General features: G+C 43.7%; 1 protein-coding gene across 1 annotated transcript in view; it reads right to left on the reverse strand.

Moving 5' to 3' along the window:
• The window catches only part of LOC138980593 (titin homolog), a 32,075-nt gene extending 11,865 nt beyond the window's left edge, over positions 1-20,210 (reverse strand). Inside the window, exons 1-8 of the mRNA XM_070353496.1 lie at positions 20,134-20,210; positions 13,162-13,721; positions 12,283-12,505; positions 10,407-10,654; positions 8,250-8,312; positions 6,810-6,942; positions 5,467-5,585; positions 642-2,546 (exon numbers count right to left, since the gene is read on the reverse strand). Coding sequence (XP_070209597.1) covers positions 642-2,546; positions 5,467-5,585; positions 6,810-6,942; positions 8,250-8,312; positions 10,407-10,654; positions 12,283-12,505; positions 13,162-13,681 — 3,211 coding nt within the window. The 5' untranslated portion in view covers positions 13,682-13,721; positions 20,134-20,210. The remainder of the gene's footprint in view (positions 1-641; positions 2,547-5,466; positions 5,586-6,809; positions 6,943-8,249; positions 8,313-10,406; positions 10,655-12,282; positions 12,506-13,161; positions 13,722-20,133) is intronic.
• Positions 20,211-20,426: the final 216 nt, after the last annotated feature.

A 20,426-nucleotide genomic window follows, 5' to 3' on the forward strand; every position in this document is an offset into this window, starting at 1 on the left:
GCGACCCTCGAAGGGTCACGTGTCGAGTTGGCGGTCCAGGCTATTTGGTCTATGACTACATGTAGTACTAATGTTAAAACCCCCACAAGAACACCCCAGCAACAAACAAACCTAGAAAGGTGAATTTATGGAACATGTTATAACAGACAAATTCTTCTTCTTCTTCTTCTTCTGCGTTCGTGGGCTGAAACTCCCACGTACACTCGTGTTTTTTGCACGAGTGGAATTTTTACGTGTATGGCCGTTTTTACCCCGCCATTAAGGCAGCCATACGCCGCTTTCGGAGGAAGCATGCTGGATATTTTCGTGTTTCTATAACCCACCGAACTCTGACATGGATTACAGGATCTTTTCCGTGCGCACTTGGTCTTGTGCTTGCGTGTACACACGAAGGGGGATAAGCCACTAGCAGGTCTGCACATAAGTTGACCTGGGAGATCGGAAAAATCTCCACACTTAACCCACCAGGCGGCCGCGACCGGGATTCGAACCATCGACCTTCCGATTAAGAGGCCGACGTCTTACCACCCCGCCACAGCGCCCGTCAGACAAATTATAAAAGCAAACTGAAACTCAAATTTGTCTACAAGTAAATGTTCCATAAACTTAACTTTTTTTTTAACCACAAAAAAAAGACTTACTTCGTCTCGCTTTCGCCATCTGTTTCCTGTACCGATTGGAGACCGTGGTGGCGTTGGGACCAAAGAGCCCCCCCGAGCCGAGCGGGCCTTTGATCAACTCCATTTTGGCACCCTCCGGGGCAAACAGCATCCTGTTGACGAAGGTTATACGGCGTGTAACCTGCAAAGAGGCCGCCGTCAAGATGGTCTCGCCGACAGCTATCGGGGCTCTGAGACTCAGCCCCTTCACCAAGCGTCTCATGGACTCCACATCGGCAATGCTCACTTCGTCTTGCTCACTCAAGAGCTTCAGAGCGTACGAAGCTCGCTCCATGAAGCAAGCGAGGGCTGTCAGACTTCGGCCGATTTTTTCCACCTGTATAGCCATCTTCTTGTTAAACACTATGAACCCCTGGTCACCCGCCTTGATGCCGAACCCTCTCAAACATTCTTGCTGGCGAGTGTTTCCCTCAAAGAGAGAAGTGACGGCCTTGTAGTGAGTACCCCAGTACCAGTACCGCAGCGGCAAAGCGGTGGCTTGCACAAAGGATGAGGCGTTGAAACCTGGGGCAGAGAGCAAGCTGTTCAATACTTCCACCAGCTGTAGAATCTCGTGCGATTTCAGATCGGGAGAGGCCGCATTTCCGTCGCCATGCACGACTTCCTCTTGCGTAGTGTCAGACTCTGGATTCTCCTGACAAGCGAGTTCACGCAGAACACGTGCAATCTCTAGTCTGCATTCCTCCATGGTAGCCTTAGATTGGCTATCCTCCTTAGCTTTTTTGTCCTGGACTTTGTTCTCAGGTTCTTTCTCCTCTGTTTTGCTGTCCTTGTCTTTCTTCAAATCTTTTTGGGGTGAAGCTGGCACTGCTTTGGACGACTCAGAACTCTTAGCAGGGCCACCCTTGTCGACCTCTTCTGCAGAATTTTGCTGGGCTGTCTTGTCCACGCTCTCAGCCTCCTTCTCCTTTCCCCCGAAAATCCCTGCACCCTCAAAAGGCGCCAACCTCAGACTTAGCTTTTTGCTGTTGCTGGCATTCAGTCTCACCAAGTATGCGTCTCTCCTGAGCAGCCGCATGTCCGCCACAAACACCAACGCTGAGCCTCCCATTGTCAGTGTGCTGCGGTGTAACCCATCCACGATGTGTTTGAGCGAGGTCAAGTCATCACTGCCAAGGTCGTCCTTCTTCAAAATCTCTGCCAGAGCACATGTTGCCAAGTCTTGAAACGACGCCATAGCGATCTGTGCTCTGACCATGTTTTCCAAATTTAAGGCTATTTTCAATGGTACACACATTGGTCCCATAGGACATGCTGATTCTTCCTCGCTTATCCGAGGCTGCTTGTATGCGTGCATGTGTATGTCGCAGTACGGTGTGCAGTCCCAGTCAGGATCAGATTGCATTTCCTTAGGCAAGAAAAAGGGAGAAAACATCATCGAAACATTTGAGCTCTTCTTCGAGGGGCATTTAGACAGCCTGTCGTTGATCAGTTTTGTCGCCTCCTGCACTTTCAAGGACTCCGGGAAGCGGACAAAACTCTTCTTGGTTGATCCTTCACCTTGTTCTGACGTGTCCTTCCCTGAATTCATGTCCGAGGTTTCCATCTTCTCCTTCACCGAGGTTTCCGTCTTGAGCTTCTCGGAGGATTCCATCATAGTCTTCTCTTGGGATTCTGCATTCGTTTTCTCTGAGGTTTCTGCGTTTGCCTTCTCTGAGGCTGCTTTCTCCGCAGCAGATACCTGTACCCCCCCCTCTGTTCCTGCAGCATCAGGCGTATCTGGGATGGCGGACTTGGGTAAGGCTTTCAAGATCTCTGCCTTGCACACCTCCATCATACCTTGCACGGTTTTGTACATTTTCCGCACATCTTCTTGGTCTTTTGTAATGCTGGCCCACTCAGTCGTGTCATCCTTTTCAACAGCATCTGTGCAGTACACCAAAGAAAAGAAGGTTTGTTTATCGATCATGGGTGCTCTATCCAACACTTATATTCATGGAACCTACATGCTGGACACCCAACACTTGTTTGTTTGATTGCTTAACGCCCAGCCGACCACGAAAGGCCATATCAGGGCGGTGCTGCTTTGACATTTAACGTGCGCCACACACAAGACAGAAATCGCAGCACAGGCTTCATGTCTCACCCAGTCACATTATTCTGACACCGGACCAACCAGTCCTAGCACTAACCCCATAATGCCAGACGCCAGGCGTAGCAGCCACTAGATTGCCAATTTCAAGTCTTAGGTATGACCCGGCCGGGGTTCGAACCCACGACCTCCCGATCACGGGGCGGACGCCTTACCACTAGGCCAACTGTGCCTACACCCAACACTGATATGGTTAACTTAAATTCAACTACATTACACACAATGGACGTTTCCGCAAAAGGTGTCCCCGCAATGTACGATTGTCACTCTTTTCTTGCTCATACTCATAACGACCGATGCTCTTCCTGGTGGTCATGAGGCTTTGTTTTAAGCATTTTTATGTCCACCTTTTTTTAACAGATGGTATTGTACAGAGGTAAGGCCAAGAAACAGAAAATTCAGTGTGTTCACTTCCCCTATCGACCCTAAGTTTTCCTCCCGACCCCACAACTTTTCTTAAACCCTTCAAAAAACACAACAAATTAAAAAGGAACAAAACTCAATAATGCACATTTGACAATGAAAGTATAAAAGTAACTCTTCTCCGACATCCATGTGATACAGCTCGCATGATTTCCGGCAAATATAAAGCTATGTCACACGGTTTCCTTCTTTGCCACTACTATTTGTTCACTTTTTCACTTTCATTACTTTATTGTCCCATCGCTGGGAAATTCGGGTCGCTTCCTCCCAGTGGAAAGCTAGCAGCAACCGAGTCGCGCTACCCAGGTGTCTGCGTGTTTAGGTGTATTCAGCCACCTGCACTTATGTCAGAATGACCAAGGTCTTTTACGTGCCATTGTGATGACACGGGGGTGGGACATGGCTTCCGTCTCTGGGTCTGCACATAAAGTTGACCCGTGTCCGTCCCTGCCCGGATTCGAACCTGCGACCTTCCGATCACAAGTCCAGTGCTCTACCAACTGAGCTACCGGGCCCCCAAAGCAAACGTGTGCAAGATTGTATGTTACACGCTTTAGCAGGGCCTCACATCCACGTCGGACATCGGACATATGAGGATATTTTTTTCAAATGTCCTATACATTTTTCATGCAGGAGGACAAATGTCCTATTGTTTTTGTCACAAAGTGGTCAATGTCCGATTATTCTATCATTTGATCCGGACATCGTCAGTACTTCTCAATTTACAGTAGTTTGAATGCTAATTTATCGATGTATTGCGAAGCGATGTGTAGCAGACGAAATTAGACACTTTGTGCCTCTAGTACCAAAGAGTTTCCAAGGCCCGCAACTCGTAATGCTCGAAGCCAGTTGAGAGTTGCCTCCCTTCGCGCTTTCCCCGAAAATAACAAACATGCCGCCTAAACGAAAACTGATCCCAGAAAAGGGACAGAAGAAATTACACTTCAAGTCCCTTCCCTCATCATCTGTCGGTAGCACGGAAACTGAGCTTCCTCCAGCCCCAGAGCAGTTAGAGCCCGATCGCCCAGGTGAGAATGTCGATCGCGATAGTCAAACATCGGAGCCGAAGAAAGACACTACCCCCTCCCTCACCCCCACGCGTAACTTCGTCTCAAGCTTGATGCGTGTGTACCTGGAGGGGCCAAAGGATGACATTCACAAGTCACAGTGGGTGGTGAAGGTTGTTGAAAAGTGGACATCCACGAGGAAGCGAATGCTCTTCAGCAAAAGAAAGGAACCAGCACAGTAGTTGAAGTTTAGAGACAGAAACACTGCACTGACTCGATGTAATTTATTTTATATTTTCTGTTACCTTTTTGCCAAGAAAAGTATTTTTGTTCTTTTACCCTCGTGCCAAGAAACTAGTCAAGTTTAATTATATTTACGTTTTGTTACGGGAAAAAAATGTCCTATTGATTTGTTTTTGTTCAGGACAAATGTCCTATCACTTTTACATTGGCCAGGACATTTGTCCTATGCTACCTCTCATGGATGTGAGGCCCTGCTTTAGGAGCATGGCAAGAACGGATTCAAACTCAAAATTGTCCCTCCAAAAGCCACAAAATGCACACACGACTTTTATTTCTCCTGCTGTTATTGTTTCTTCTCTTTACAAATTCTTCAACGCTGAGAATACTGAAAACGGCATCCCAGACGACAGTACTGTTTCCATACGCGAATTTAGCTTCCCTTGGAAAGTGGCTCGCTCAGGAGGCCTGTTAGTCTGACACTATAAGGACAGAGTTCTGAACATAGATGACAGATTCCGGAATGAACAAACATTTCGCGGATGCAGACACAGAAAGACGTCATGAAGAATGCGATGCTTCAAAAGATACAGACTGTGACGATGACTGTGACGTCATTCACATATACCGAGACGTCATTCACAGTTCTTCGGTCACTTCCGTCAAAAAGTAGATCTCTCCACAATGGCTGCTGCTGTGTTTAGGTTTGTCAAGCTTGAGTACACAACACGTGTTTGTTCTCTCCTCTGTTGAAGCTGTGAGACATAAATGCTATTCCGACTTGGGTCATGTGACAGAATTTTCTTCCACACTCGATTAGCTGATGTCTAACTCAGCCTGACGGCTTCGTTAGACAATCAACGTAATCTCGTGTGGAAAAAAACGTCTGTCACACGACCAAGTCGGAATAGCAGGTAACATGCACCTGTGTAAAAAACAACAAAAACAGTTCTTCCCCTTTGAAAATCTCTCTCTCTCCCGATCTCTCTAAATTCATCATGCATTTCTGAAACGATCATAATACCTGTTCCTTGGGATGTACTCGTGGCGAGTTCCAAGACTTCAAGGTTTACGAGAACTGCGACATAATGCCACAAGCTTTTCTCAGCTACCACTGGACAGCCCAAATCAAAAGTTGCTGTGCTGAAAAAAGAAGAAGAAAAAAAGAGATAAGCAAATGTTCAGTCAACTCCCCCTCGCAATGGTAGGGAGTAGCTGCTAATACTAGTAATAGACACTGTTAAAAAAATAACAAAGGTTGTGAAAGAGTTTGCTTATTTGTTTGTTTGTTTGCTTAACGCCCAGCCGACCACGAAGGGCCATATCAGGGCGGTGCTACTTTGACATATAACGTGCGCCACACACAAGACAGAAGTCACAGCACAGGCTTCCTGTCTCACCCAGTCACATTATTCTGACACCGGACCAACCAGTCCTAGCACTAACCCCATAATGCCAGACACCAGGCGGAGCAGCCACTAGATTGCCAATTTTAAAGTCTTAGGTATGACCCGGCCGGGGTTCAAACCCATGACCTCCCGATCACGGGGCGGACGCCTTACCACAAGGCCAACCGTGCCGGTGAATACTCTTGCTTTCAGACAAACTTTCTGACATAACATCAAAGGCGAGTCACTAGCGAGAAGTGTGTCGGAAACATGCAGACAAGGAACACGTGTAGAAAGTTTGCCTCAACAAAAGCAAGAACAGTCACTCTTTCACAACCCATACAAGCGAACAGAGTTATTTCCGGTGTTCATCTATTGCCATCAATGTGACCTTGATAGAAGTTAAAGGTCAAGCAAACTTGCAACAAGTAAGGCTCACAACAAGCTTTAAACTAGCCAAATTCTAAACTTTCAGCTTCAAAATTAAAAAACTCTAAAATTTCCATTCATTATCTCCCACTCAACTTCCCCGTAACCTTCAAATTTGATGTGGGTCTACTACCACACTTGAACCAAGTCTGAAATTCACTGAACCCTGAAAGTGTGCAGTAAGTTTCACTTTCAAATCTGGGTTAAAAAATGTTTAAGTAATTGATAACGTTATAATATTTGACAAAAGCTTTTGTCAAATACCTTTTTCTGAATAACCATTCGCACTGCAATTAAGCTGTACAAATAAGAAAGAGCTAACACACCAGTCAAAACGCCTGAATTCAGGCTTCACACCTTGCAAGTACCTGCCATGACAAATATACATTTGATTATTTTTAGTCAATATAATAGACAAAGGGAATGCAGCAGGTGTCCCCTATGGGGAGGTGTCCTCTCATCAGAGGGGCCTCACATCGCAGGTCCAACTGTACCTCTGTATGATCAAAAACAGACAAGCCAAAACAAACTGACAGAAAGTTGCAGTTACCCAGTGCTGTTCTCCCCTCTCTGTCTGTCCACCATGTCTGTCAGAAAGACGGCCTTCAGAACATTGTCTGGCACTTGGTCTGGAACTTTCCTCACAAACAGGTAGCTGTCCTCCTTACTTTCCTCCTGTGTCCCTGCAAAGCACACAGACAATGCTGTTAACCAAGACGATAAGAATCCAGGATGAGTTGTTAATCCTTTTGTCTCTCACTCACTCACTGTATCACCCACACGTGTGAGCCTGAATACACCCACACACACACATGCAAGCACAAAAACTCCTCAGGCCAAAAAAAAAAAAAAAGTCTGTTTACGGTAACCCGACCGACCCTATTTTTTTCGCGCGACCCTAGACTTTTTTTTGGCATTTGGGGAAAAAAAAGCAAAAGCAAAATAACGTAAAAATATGGTTTTTTGGAAGAAAAAATAAAAAAATAAAAAAATCCCGACCTACCGACCCTATATTTTTGGCCTATGTTACCGTAAACAGACCTATTTTTTTTTGGGCCTTACTTTCCTTCTGTGTCCCTGCAACACAGGCAATGCTATCAACCAAGACGATAAGAATCCAGGATGAGTTAATCCTTTTGTTTATCACTCACTCACTCAGTCACTGTATCACCCACACATGGGGTCGCCTTCACGCGGCGGGAGCGTTTAAACAGAGCTACCCCACCCCTTTACTTCTCTTCTTTTGTCTTATTTCTGCCTTACCAGTCCTTCCACCTGTATTTCCTTCCAAGAAAACTCTCCCTACTATTCCCTGCAGTTTTCCAATTCTTTTCTTGTTGTCTTATTTCTACCTGACTGGATCCATCACCTTTATTTCACTTACCAAAAGTCTTCTTTTCCACATCCTTATTTCTCTGCACCCCGCATGTCGTAAGAGGTGACTAACGGATTCTGTTTCTCCTTTTACCCTTGTTAAGTGGTTCTTGTATAGAATATAGTCAATGTTTGTAAAGATTTTAGTCAAGCAGTATGTAAGAAATGTTTAGTCCTTTGTACTGGAAACTTGCATTCTCCCAGTAAGGTCATATATAGTACTACGTTGCAAGCCCCTGGAGCAATTTTTTGATTAGTGCTTTTGTGAACAAGACACACTTAACAAGTGGCTCTATCCCATCTCCCCCCTTTCCCCTATCCCATCTCCCCCCTTTCCCTCGTCGCGATATAACCTTCGTGGTTGAAAACGACGTTAGACACACAAATAAAGAAAACCCACACATGTGTGAGGCTGAACACACACACGCACAACAAGAACTGACATCACCCCCCCCCCCTCACACACACACCTAAATACACATACATGTAAAAGAGTTACCTCTACTTCACGCTACAATTTCCACCAACAACCCCCCCACCCCCCATACAACGCACATACATTAATCCCCAAAACACAACTTCATCAAATTATTCTTAGCACGATTCCAACCATTACCTGAATCACTGCGCACAGCATTACCACCAGTACTGCTGTTGTCCGGTCTGACAGCAAAGTTTACTGTGGCAAGAAAAATGTGTATGTTATTACAAGCAATCTAACTACATATCACTTTTAAACAAAAATTGCTCAATCGCTGTTATCATATCACTGTCCTCATCTTCACCACAATAGTGACTTTCTCAGGGAGCTAATGTCAGTGCCATGCACAACAAGAAAAGCAAATGCTTGCACACGACTCGCCTTGGTTACCCCCGCCCCTCCCTCAACCATTCCCTTTAGAGGACCCCAAATCCCCAATAACACATTTTCAAGACCCTGTTTTCTATTATATTCTGGGCGGGGATGTAGCTCAGTCGGTAGCGCGCTGGATTTGTATCCAGTTGGCCGCTGTCAGCGTGAGTTTTTCCCCACGTTCGGCGAGAGATTTATTTCTCAGAGTCAACTTTGTGTGCCGACTCTCCTCGGTGTCTGAACACCCCCCGTGTGTACACGCAAGCACAAGACCAAGTGCGCACGAAAAAGATCCTGTAATCCATGTCAGAGTTCGGTGGGTTATAGAAACACGAAAATACCCAGCATGCTTCCTCCGAAAACGGTGTATGGCTGCCTAAATGGCGGGGTAAAAAACGGTCATACACGTAAAAAGTCCACTCGTGCAAAAAACACGAGTGTACGTAGGAGTTTCAGCCCACGAACGCAGAAGAAGAAGAAGAAGAAGAAGAAGAAGAAGAAGAAGAAGAAGAAGAAGAAGAAGAAGAAGATTATATTCTCTTCATAACATCTGTACGTTAACCACCATTATAAGACCTGATTTTCTCAGGGTTTTGTAGGTTTTAAAAGGAAGATTCCACTACCTATGACCCCCCCCCCCCCCCAAAAAAAAAGAAGCTGTTCCAGCTTCATAAAATAATGTTCAAGAGAACTCCTCATGTGAGACATGGATGTGTTCATGTTTGAATGCGTAAGAACAATGCAAGGAATGTCCAGAGAGGTATGTGGGAGGTGTTTCTATAACCTGCCCTGTTATATGCTATATGTTTTATGTAAAATCAATGTCTTGTTTGTATTATTGTTATGTACCACGCATGAATTTCTCTATGAGACAGGGTGCCCACTGGTTTTTAGAAACAAAATTCCATGACTTTTCCATGACTTTCCATGAGCCTCAATAACATTTTCCATGACTAGATCCACAGGTCGCCATTTCCGAACACGCAAACTTTTTACGTCTTGTCACTGCCAGTTTTGACACTGGCTTGCTTTGCACTGAATTTGAGTCAGTTTCTACGCAGTGTCTCTTCGACAAGCAAGTCAAGCATTTGCTACGCAGTCAGATTATCGGTAATGTTTGCTGGTCCTGTCATTTCAAAGGTTAATTTTTTTTTCTTTCTTATTTTTGTTAAATTCCATGACTTTCCATGACTTGAATTGGAATTCCATGACTTTCCAGGCCTGGAAAATTAAAAATCAAATTCCATGACTTTCCAGGTTTTCCATGACCTGTGGGAACCCTGATGAGATAATAAAGTATTCTTATTCTTATTCTGTATCAATCCATTGTGTTATTCATTTTCAACCAAAAGAATATTTCACATATTCAAACTTGCACAACCCCAACCTCCTTCCCACCTGCATCACTAGCCTGACATACTCAACATCCACCAAATTTTGAAAAGAGATATTAAAAAAAAAAAGAAGCATATTTTCATTTCGTTTAGGAGGCACATCTGATCTGAAAGCACTTCTTAGGTTTACAGAAAATGATCAGAAAATCCAGGAAAAAAAAATGCTCCAAGAATGTATCTTTAACCTTCGCCGGTGGTTGTGGGTCCGTGTGGACCCAGAAGGGTGTTTAATTACAAATATCTCTTAAACTAGTTGGAATTTTTTAATGAGCTTTTAAGAATGCCTCAGGCACCTAAAAAGCTTTTATGTCCAAACATTTCAGCGAGAAGCAATAAAAATTTTAAAAAAAAGTCAAATTTAGACTACAAACATCGTGGGGCGGTGCGGACCCATGTTTCTCAAAGAAGGAAAAGCGTGCATCTTTGAGAAGCATGGGTCCGCATGGCCCCACGATGTCTTCCGTGTGTAGTCGATAACCCGGGCTGGCGAAGGTTAATCTATCCCAGATGTCTGAATGCACAATACCTAACAGCTCCTGAGCAGCAGAGGGGTCCTGTGAAGATGAATTCTTGATCAGCGTTTTGGTGTTTTCCTCAGCCTGCCCACCGTTATCCGCATGTTCTGTATCTTCCTGCTCATCTGTCATCAGGGCCTCTTCTTCGGACAGTCGTTTCAGCTCAAAGCGCATAGTGTGTAGCTGCGAGAATTTGGCCCTGCGAGCAGAATGAACCAACTCCACCAAAGACGCATCCTCCACCTTCATTTCCACCATGCTGAAAACAAAGAAATACTATAGTAGAACCCATTTCTCATTCTTAAGATCTCCCGATTTAAGACTCCCTCACCCCCCCCCCCCCCTCCCCCCGAAGACCTTTCTTGCTCAGATTTTTTTCTGTATAGCCTCTGTAAATTTACCTACATTTTAAGACTCCTTCCTTCACTAAGACCTGGTTTTCTCTGATATTTAGAAGGGGCTTCAGCTGTACTCAAACTTCACCAAAGGAGAAATGCATTAACTGGTGTCATCTAATTTATAGCAGGGATGTTGTTAGGCGTCAGACATCGAACATAGACCGATTAAAAGGCTCAACTGTCCGATTCACATCCCCGCATGACGGTCAGATGTCCTATCGTTTTCAACTGAACGCGGTCCTTGTCCGATAAGAACTCTATTTCTTCGGACTGTGCATTATTTGATAATTTTTCTTTTGTGATAGAAATCTTCAAAAAGTGATGAGCGCTCTCGCATACTGGTGCACTGAAGTTGTGCAGTGCAGATCTTGCGTTTTCCGAACCGTTTGCGGTATCATACCGTATGAGCCGTTTGCGTACACCCGTCTACAGCACACTAAAGTTAGGAGTACGGGAGACAACTCTAACTCACCGAGGCTCGCGTCTGCTTTAATTTGCTTTCAGTTGGAGATGAAGCGCACGGCACTGAATTATGCCACCGAATAAAACTAAAGCCTGCCAAAGAACAGCAAACACTGAACACGTTCGGCGTTTCAACGGCATCGTGTGCTACATTAGAGCCAAGAACATGGGAAAATACGGCTAGCTATAGCATTATTCAAGAAAATGACAGTGCCAATGACAGTGTCGCCGCTGAAACCTCCACAACCACGGAAAGTAAAGTTTCGTCACTTGAAGATGGTGTCGGTACAGCAGGAAATTCACACTAACGGTGTTTTAATTCATGGCTGACCCTGTTTAGTTCTAGTTGGTTAGAATTTGACAACAAAGAGACCATCTATATAGGCAAACTCTTTTCTTGAATCTGTCAAGAAAAAGCTCTGTCAGGAAATCATGCAGTTTGTGTGCCAATAAAAGTAAGAGTGCTGGGGTTTTTGGTGACTTTCAAGTTTCTTTTTTGTGTGTGTTCTGTTTGAAACAAAAGTAATAAAACAGTATACGCACACAATGTAGGTGCATATACTGATATGTGTGTGTGCACATGATTTTGTGTTTTGCACAAAATTATAATGTTCTATTAAAATGTCTGAAAGCAGTCAAATGTCCTATTGATGCCGAAGACCTCAGGACATTTGTCCTATAGGTATGAATTTCTGGCAACATCCCTGTTGCAGACGCAGAAAGTCTATAAACAGTTGTTTTTCTCTGAAGTTAGCATATGGCTGCCTAAATGGCTGGGTAAAAACGGTCATGCAAATAAACATAAATGTGCCATTGTACGTGGGGGACTTTCAGCTCATGAACGAAGAAGAAGAAGAAACAGTTGTTTCGTTTTTTTCTCTTGCTTGTACTTTGAACAGTAAGGCTTATAGTCATATCATCATCGCTTTATAGTTTATCCCATGTGGGCACTTAAAAGGAGCAACAAGGTTAGAGGGTTCCATTCAGTTTGCCTTCAAGCTGGGTGTTACGACTACAAAAGGCTTACCCAGATGTGATAATGTCCTTGTGTGGCAAAGCTCCCGGTTGCCACGGATGGTCGCTTTTCGACTGAAAGTGTAACATTTTGTTAACGTCCTTCACACTCTGGTGCAGCAGTAGTTTGGACATGCGGAACTCAAAACTCTGACACTGCCGCATCATCTTCTGAAAGTGGTCGTCCATGTGGCAAAAGTCGTCGAACGGCACTGGACACACTCGCACCCGCCACACTGGAGTTGACAAAGAAAGGAAAACATTAAATTTAAAGATGTGAAACAAGTCGCTTAAAACAAAATAAATACTCTTAGTCAATCTGTCCGCATGAAACTAAAAGGGCGATACTGCAAACCAAAACCTGGCATCACCAAGACTACTAAACTTGCACTAAAGCGAAACCGAGATGGGTTGGGCTGTTTCGACAAAGTCTGTGCCAGTCGTGCACACTTGATTTTAATCACTACATTAATGAACAAATTAACTAATTAATTCTAAAGCTTCGAAGCTAAAATGCAATCCCATAGTCCACACCAAGTTTACAAATACATGTTGTTGTGGTGGTTTCTGGCAACACAAAAGCTTTGTGATTCCAAAAATGGTGGCAATATTATTGCTTGTAAGACTCAAACATTCAGTCATAGACTAAGCAAATTAAGCTTGTAATGAGGTCTACGTGGTTAAAAAACATAAACGGATTAAGAAGCTAACCTCAAAACAGTGGCTTTCTTACTATCTTAGGTTCATTCTCAATCCTTTTAAAGTAACACACAAAAACACTCCAACGCTCTTTCTCTCTCTCAGTCTCACGGGGGACTCACCCACATCTAACTGTTACATTTTATGCCATACAGGTTCTGGAACTCATAATGATAAAAGAAAATAAACCCACTTGGCGTTTTATCCTTTTTCTTTGTTTTGCTTGCGGGTTCTTCGGCATTGCTGTCATCGTCAATGATAATCACATCGTCTGGCTCCTTCCGTTCAGCGTTGTCAACAATGACGTCATCATCATTAATGATAATCTGTTCCGTGAAAGACGTCGGGTTGTCGCCATCCTCCTCCATGGAGCTACACTCGCCTTCCTCCAATTCAGACCGACTCTGTGTACCATCCGCTTCTACTTCTAGTGCCGTACTCTCCATTTCAGCAGCTACATTGTCTGCAGAATGTTCCCGTTCAGCTTCATTTCCTGGCTCCTCAGGTTCGTCTGAAACCTGCATTTGAACATCCTGACCACTTCCATCAATCTCCTTCTCTGTGCTGATAGTTTCTGTGGCTTTTTCTGCATCTTCTGACGTCTTATTTTTCTCGGGAGTAGCAGCTGCTGCACGCTTTAATGTTCTGGCCTGTGTACGTGTCATCTGTTGTCCCCCCCGGGCCCCTCCGCCTCGACCTCGTGCTGGAGGCATGATGTTTTTAGAGCCTCACTCTGTGGTTGTTTTCACGATTCTGAGGGAAAGAATGCATAATGTATTATTGCAAGTAAGGGAATTTAGAAAATACATTAACTATGTCGGGTTTGTATGGGTTGTGAAAGAGTAATTGTGACCCTCCACCACGAAATGAGTCGCATGTCACCTCACGCGGTTCTGCGCTAGGCTTAATATAAGTCCGGAAAGTGTCTGGTAACAGTGTGAGGGTCACCTTAGTCACAGGCTTATAACTCAAACAGTTTTCGCTCTTTTCTAAAACGGTTTTCACCACTGGATAGAGCATAAAAAACTCTTTAGGAATATGTAAAAAATATAAAAATCATGTAAAGGTGACATGCGACTCATTTCGTGGTGGAGGGTCACAAATACTCTTGCTTATTGCATTATAGTGAGGCAAGTTTTCTGCACATGTTCCTTGTCGAAATGTTTCAGACACCCCCCTCTGCTAGTGACTAGCCTACAATGTCACGTGGGAAAGTAAAAGTAAAAGTATTCACTCTTTCACAGCCCATAAAAAGCCAGTTATTACAGAACATCATCTATTGTATGTAATTGTGGCTGTCGAACAGGATCTGAAAATTCCCATGCTTAAATATAACCATTATCAACCCAGCTGTATAGGTATCCAATGTGCGCTAATGACGTTCTCGCCAAGATTGAGAAAGCATTTTCTGTTACAGTGGTACTCCCGACGAACGACCCCCCCATCAGAGACCCTCTCCCTTCTCAGACCTCATTCTTGCTGACGGATTAGTTTTGCTATATAAATCACCCCCCATGGCCGACTCCCCCCAGAACCCGATTTGCGACCGACTAGTTGTTACAATTTGCGACCTTGTGACGACATTTTCAAATCAAAACCTAACAAAAAATCGTAACGTTTTGCTTGAATCTCTGAAAAAAGATCGCAAAAATCACTCGGCCGGAAATATAACAGACGACGCGTTTAGGTCTCGATTGCGCATGTCCGGCGTTCACAATTTTACGATCCCAACATGCCCTTTTCTTTGTCCACTTCCTTTCGAAAAATCAACAAACACACGCGCGAGCATCAACGATCTTCTTCTTCGACCATGGCTTCGAACTCTCCTTCAACTTCAAACGCTCAATCGCGCGGAAAGAAGAGGAAAATTTTGACTCTGGAACAGAGGATGGAAGTGGTGAAACGGAGCCGTAAGGGCGAAACGGCAATTTCGATCGCGCGGTCGTTTGAGGTAGGAAAAACTCAGATTCAATCGATCGTTAGCGACCAAGAAAACGTGGTCAATCGATGGGAGACCACTTGAAGAGAAAGTGTCAAGCTTCTCAGACTTCCATGAAATCTTTCTTCAAACCAGTGTAAAATGTGACAGGTGTATAGTCCTCTTCCAAATACTGACACCCATATGAACATAAACTCTTTTGACTCCCAAATATTTTTTTAAATACATGTAGAGGATACAATTAAAGTAAAAAAAAAAATAGAAAAAAATACATACCTCTTGCTTTTTATTGAATTAGATTATCAAATTAATTCACCAAACCACAACTGTAATTATGCCACAACTTCGACGGACCCTGAAGGTATTTCTCTCTTTCTCTTTGTCACTGATTTTTTCTCTCTCACTGTCTTTTTCTGACCTGACCTCACCCCCCATGTAAGACCCCCCCCCCCTTTTAAGACCTAAATTTGTCAGATTTTGGGAGGTCTTACATGGGGAGTACCACTGTACCTAACTCAGGCTACGGTTTGGGGTGAAACTGTATTACAATTCGTACCAATCTGGTGACATAAATCATAATAAATTTGACGAAGGGAGTGACGACCAATCAAAATAGTTTTAATTCAATGCTACCTAAAGCTGTTGAAGGTGGATGGAGACGCTTAGCGTCATCGATGGCCCATATGAACCATTTTAATACATGGGCAAACAGGTGATGTCATCATTCTCTCTCAAGTTCGTTCGTTCGTTCTCTCCTGGCAACTGACTGGCATGTGTGTGTGATCTCTCTCTCTCTCTGTTTCCTTCTCTGTCATATTCTTCTCTCACTCTTTTCTCTGTTTCATGCTGTTTTTTATGACAGGTAAATGTGTGAGTGTGTGTGTCTGTTTATCTGAGAGTGAGAGAGAATTGAATTGAATTGAACTTTATTTAACAAGGATTAAGATTTAAGGCTACGCCTTTTCTTACAATCTGTCCTTGGGACGCATAGACACACAATTATATAATTAAAAAAATAAAAATTAAAAAGTTAACGAACAAAAGGAGGTCGGAAACTTCAGCACGTGATAATACAAATGACGATGATGATGATGATGATGATGATAATGAAGATGAGGCATGAAGAGCATACATATGTGGTTATTCATAAAATCAGAGAGAGAGAGAGAGAGAGAGAGAGAGAGAGAGAGAGAGAGAGAGAGAGAGAGAAAGATAATATATATGTATGTGTGATCTTAATTGCCAATTTGTCTCCCCCCCCCCCTTTTTTTTTCTATAACTCTTTTCCTTTTTTGAGTGTGTGTCTGTGATTTCTCTCTCACGTACTTACTCATTCCCTCTCTTGTCTCTCATTCTCCCTGCCCCTCAATAAATATATCTGTCTCAGCTTAAGGTGGAGGTTAACTTTTAAGTCAACTAATACGTACAAAACTCACAGTTTTCAATTACTTCATCAGTTCATGCATTTTTGTTTCTTGACCTAGATACTTTTGATAGTGGTACCGTTCTTTTCTTTATTTGGTGTTTAACGTCGTTTTCAACCACGAAGGTTATATCGCGACGGGGAAAGGGGGGAGATGGGATAGGGCCTTGCAATTGTTTCTTGTTCACAAAAGCACTAATCAAAAATTTGATCCAGGGGCTTGCAATGTAGTACAATATATTACCTTACTGGGAGAATGCAAGTTTCCAGTACAAAGGATTTAACATTTCTTACATACTGCTGGACTAAAATCTTTACAAACATTGACTATATTCTAATATTCTATACAAGAAACACTTAACAAGGGTAAAAGGAGAAACAGAATCCGTTAGTCGCCTCTTACGACATGCTGGGGGGCATCCGGTAAATTCTTCCCCCTAACCTGCGGGGGGAGTGGTACCATTGTGTTTCTCAGATTCTGCACTTTCCTTTGATATAAGGCTCACTGTGTATAACTGGATCAAACACGGTAGAATGAAGTAATTATTTTGTGTGTGTGTGTGTTTTGATTAAGGTAACACGAACATACCCTGATACAGCGACTAATTAGAATCTGGCAGTGAGGTGGGTATTAACTATTGCAACAGTTGGTCTACATCCTTATGTACTCGTCTAGTTATGTTAGGTTTTGATTATCTGCTCGAGGAAGAAGATATCAACAAAATATTAATTACAGATGCCATTTGCATTTCAATTTTCATATTTTCCAAAATATCTACTTCCTCTTGCAGTTGTACTTGCAGATAATTATAACTAAACATATATGACATATATATCATAATATGTAGACAGGTACATAACTTAAGGATGTAGACCAACAGTTGCGGTGATACCCTCCTCACTGTCAGGTTCCAGTATTAGTCGCTTTATAAGTTTACTAGAGGAATACCCGGCTTCGCCGGGGTGAATCGCGAGACAGAGACAGACAGCGTGGCGGTTCATCACAATCACCTCTGCAGGCGAAGTCCTGTCAAACGGGATTGAGAATTTTAGAGCTTATTTCTTAGCCCTATATTATCTGTTGTGGCTTCTCAAATGCCAGAACATACAGACAGACAAAAGCCGCTAGACCCCATCACAAACAGAACTCTACAATCCACAGGTTTTTGCCCACACACACACACACAAACACACACACAGAGAAGCCGTATATATATATATATGTATATCTATATCTATAAATATATAGAGATAGGTGAGAGTGTATTTTTCGCGTGGCTATAAATTGATTCGACCTTTTCACTTTGACAGTAAGAACAACTTACGGGTGCAAGGGAAGCGTTCTGGACAGCGCAGTGACATTCTAAAAATAGTTACTCAGAAACGGGAATTTGGGGTGAACGGCGCGAGACAGAGACAGACAGCATGGCGGTTCACCACAATCACCTTTGAAGGCGAAGTCCTGTCAAACGGGATTGAGAATTTTAGAGCTTATTTCTTGGCCCTATATTATCTGCTGTGGCTTCTCACATGCCAGAACATACAGACAGACAAAAGCCGCTAGACCACATCACAAACAGAACTCTACAATACACAGGCTTTTGCCCACACACACACACAAACACACATACACACAGAGAAGCCGTATATATATATATACTAGAATGAATACCCGCTTCGCCGGGTAGCCGGCTTCGCCAGGAAGAAGTACTTAGAGCCGTACGCCGGCTTCGCCGGGTCCGAACTATGGACCCGCCAAGCTTAGGTCCCTCCCAGATTCGTGGAATGGGAACAGCACGAAAATGATTCAGTGGCCATAATGCCATTCCTGACCATATTGAGTCCCATCCTTGTCGACGAATGTAACCGTGTTAATCACCTTTGGAGGCGAACTCCACTCAAACAGGACTGAGCAAGTTATGGCTTCTCAAAGGAAGGCCAGTACATAAAATTACACAAAAGCCGCCAGACCACATCACAAACAGAACTGAAGAATGCACAGGTGTTGCTTACATAGAGACACACACACTTACACACACACACACACACACACAGAGAAGCCGTATCTATAGAGAGATAGATGACAGTGTATTTTTCGCGTGGCTATAAATTGATTCGACCTTTGCACTTTTACAGTGAGGATAATTTACGGGTCCAATTTACGTTCTGTACACTGCGTTGACCTTCTAAAAATAGGTAACAGTAACAGAACGCCGGGAATATCCGAAGACGCTCAGCGCAGTGGACAGCGCAGTGTAGTAACTTACAACTGAACGGGAAAGCCACACGAAGGAAGGGAGATAAACGCCAAACACTGGAGAAGATAAGGAAGAGTTACTTATAATGGTGAAATGAACACAAAAACGGAAATGAGTTCAGCGCTGCGCGCTGAGAGCACGTGTTGAAATATCTCATCGATGATATTGTGTCCGGGGTGTAGCTGAATACGGTGTCCAAATTTGAAAAAGATCCACCGAGAACTTTGGCGTTGTGATGTGGTGTAGCGGCTATGGTGTGTCGGTATGGGGGCCCGGGTAAGCTGAGGTGGAACCAAAATAGCTGAGGTGGAACCAAAATCGGTTCCGCGCTGCGCGCTGAGAGCACGTGTTGAAATATCGACCAGGTTGTGTCGTGTCCCGGGTCTACTTGAATATGCCCACCAAATTTGAAGCAGATCCATCGAGAACTTTGGCCGTGCATCGCGCACAGACACACAGACAGATACACAGACAGACACACAGACAGACACACAGACACTAGTCGTATATATATATATAGATGCATATCTGTATCTATAAATATATAGAGATAGGTGAGAGTGTATTTTTCGCGTGGCTATAAATTGATTCGACCTTTTCACTTTGACAGTAAGAACAACTTACGGGTGCAAGGGAAGCGTTGTGGACAGCGCAGTGGACAGCGCAGTGACATTCTAAAAATAGTAATAGTAACTTAGAACTGAACGGGAAAGCCACACGAAGGAAGGGAGATAAACGCCAAACACTGGAGAAGATAAGGAAGAGTTACTTATAATGGTGAAATGAACACAAAAACGAAAATGAGTTCAGCGCTGCGCGCTGAGAGCACGTGTTGAAATATCTCATCGATGATATTGTGTCCGGGGTGTAGCTGAATACGGTGTCCAAATTTGAAAAAGATCCACCGAGAACTTTGGCGTTGTGATGTGGTGTAGCGGCTATGGTGTGTCGGTATGGGGGCCCGGGTAGCTGAGGTGGAACCAAAATCGGTTCCGCGCTGCGCGCTGAGAGCACGTGTTGAAATATCGACCAGGTTGTGTCGTGTCCTGGGTCTACCTGAATATGCCCACCAAATTTGAAGCAGATCCATCGAGAACTTTGGCCGTGCATCGCGCACAGACAGATACACAGACAGATACACAGACACACAGACACTAGTCGTATATATATATAGATAGATAGATGCATCTTAATCTTATTCGGGACAAAACTAATTACTTTATTCATTATCATCGCGATCATCGGGTGATCATCACGTGTTTGAACACAGTGAGCCTTATACCAAAGGAAAGTGCAAAGTCTTAGGAACACAACGATACCAAAATCAAGAGTACTGTTCATGAAACATAGACGCACCAAGCAAGTAAAAACTATGTGACATTCGTACGTATTCTCCCGTAAGGGTCGCGTCGTGTGCGTGTCACTGTGTCTGTGTATATGTGTGTGTACGTGTGTGTGTGAGTGATGGCCGATTCTTCAAGTGCACGGTGTCGAAAATGTTTCCTTACGCTTAACGAGATAAAGAGATGACCAAAGATGACTCACAAAGCTTCTTTCCCTTCGCTTGGTTTCTCGACACTGGCGTCCCGCGGGCCACCATGTGTATCGGAAGTCACTCGCACTTACCCGGTCTGACTAAATACTACGCGACCGCACGCGGACCCACGCGGCCTTGCACTACCTTGCGCTACCAAACTAAAGCATGTACATGTACTTTTTTAAATTTTTATATATAGTATCTTCACAACATTATCTGACTTTATACCAAGTTTTAAGTCACAGAAAAAAGGGAGTTAAGATGTATTTTGTGACGAGCTATCGAGCGAAAGTGAAAGCAT

This window comes from Littorina saxatilis, linkage group LG11 (genome assembly GCF_037325665.1).
Source record: "Littorina saxatilis isolate snail1 linkage group LG11, US_GU_Lsax_2.0, whole genome shotgun sequence".
In the NCBI taxonomy this organism is placed as follows: domain Eukaryota; kingdom Metazoa; phylum Mollusca; class Gastropoda; order Littorinimorpha; family Littorinidae; genus Littorina; species Littorina saxatilis.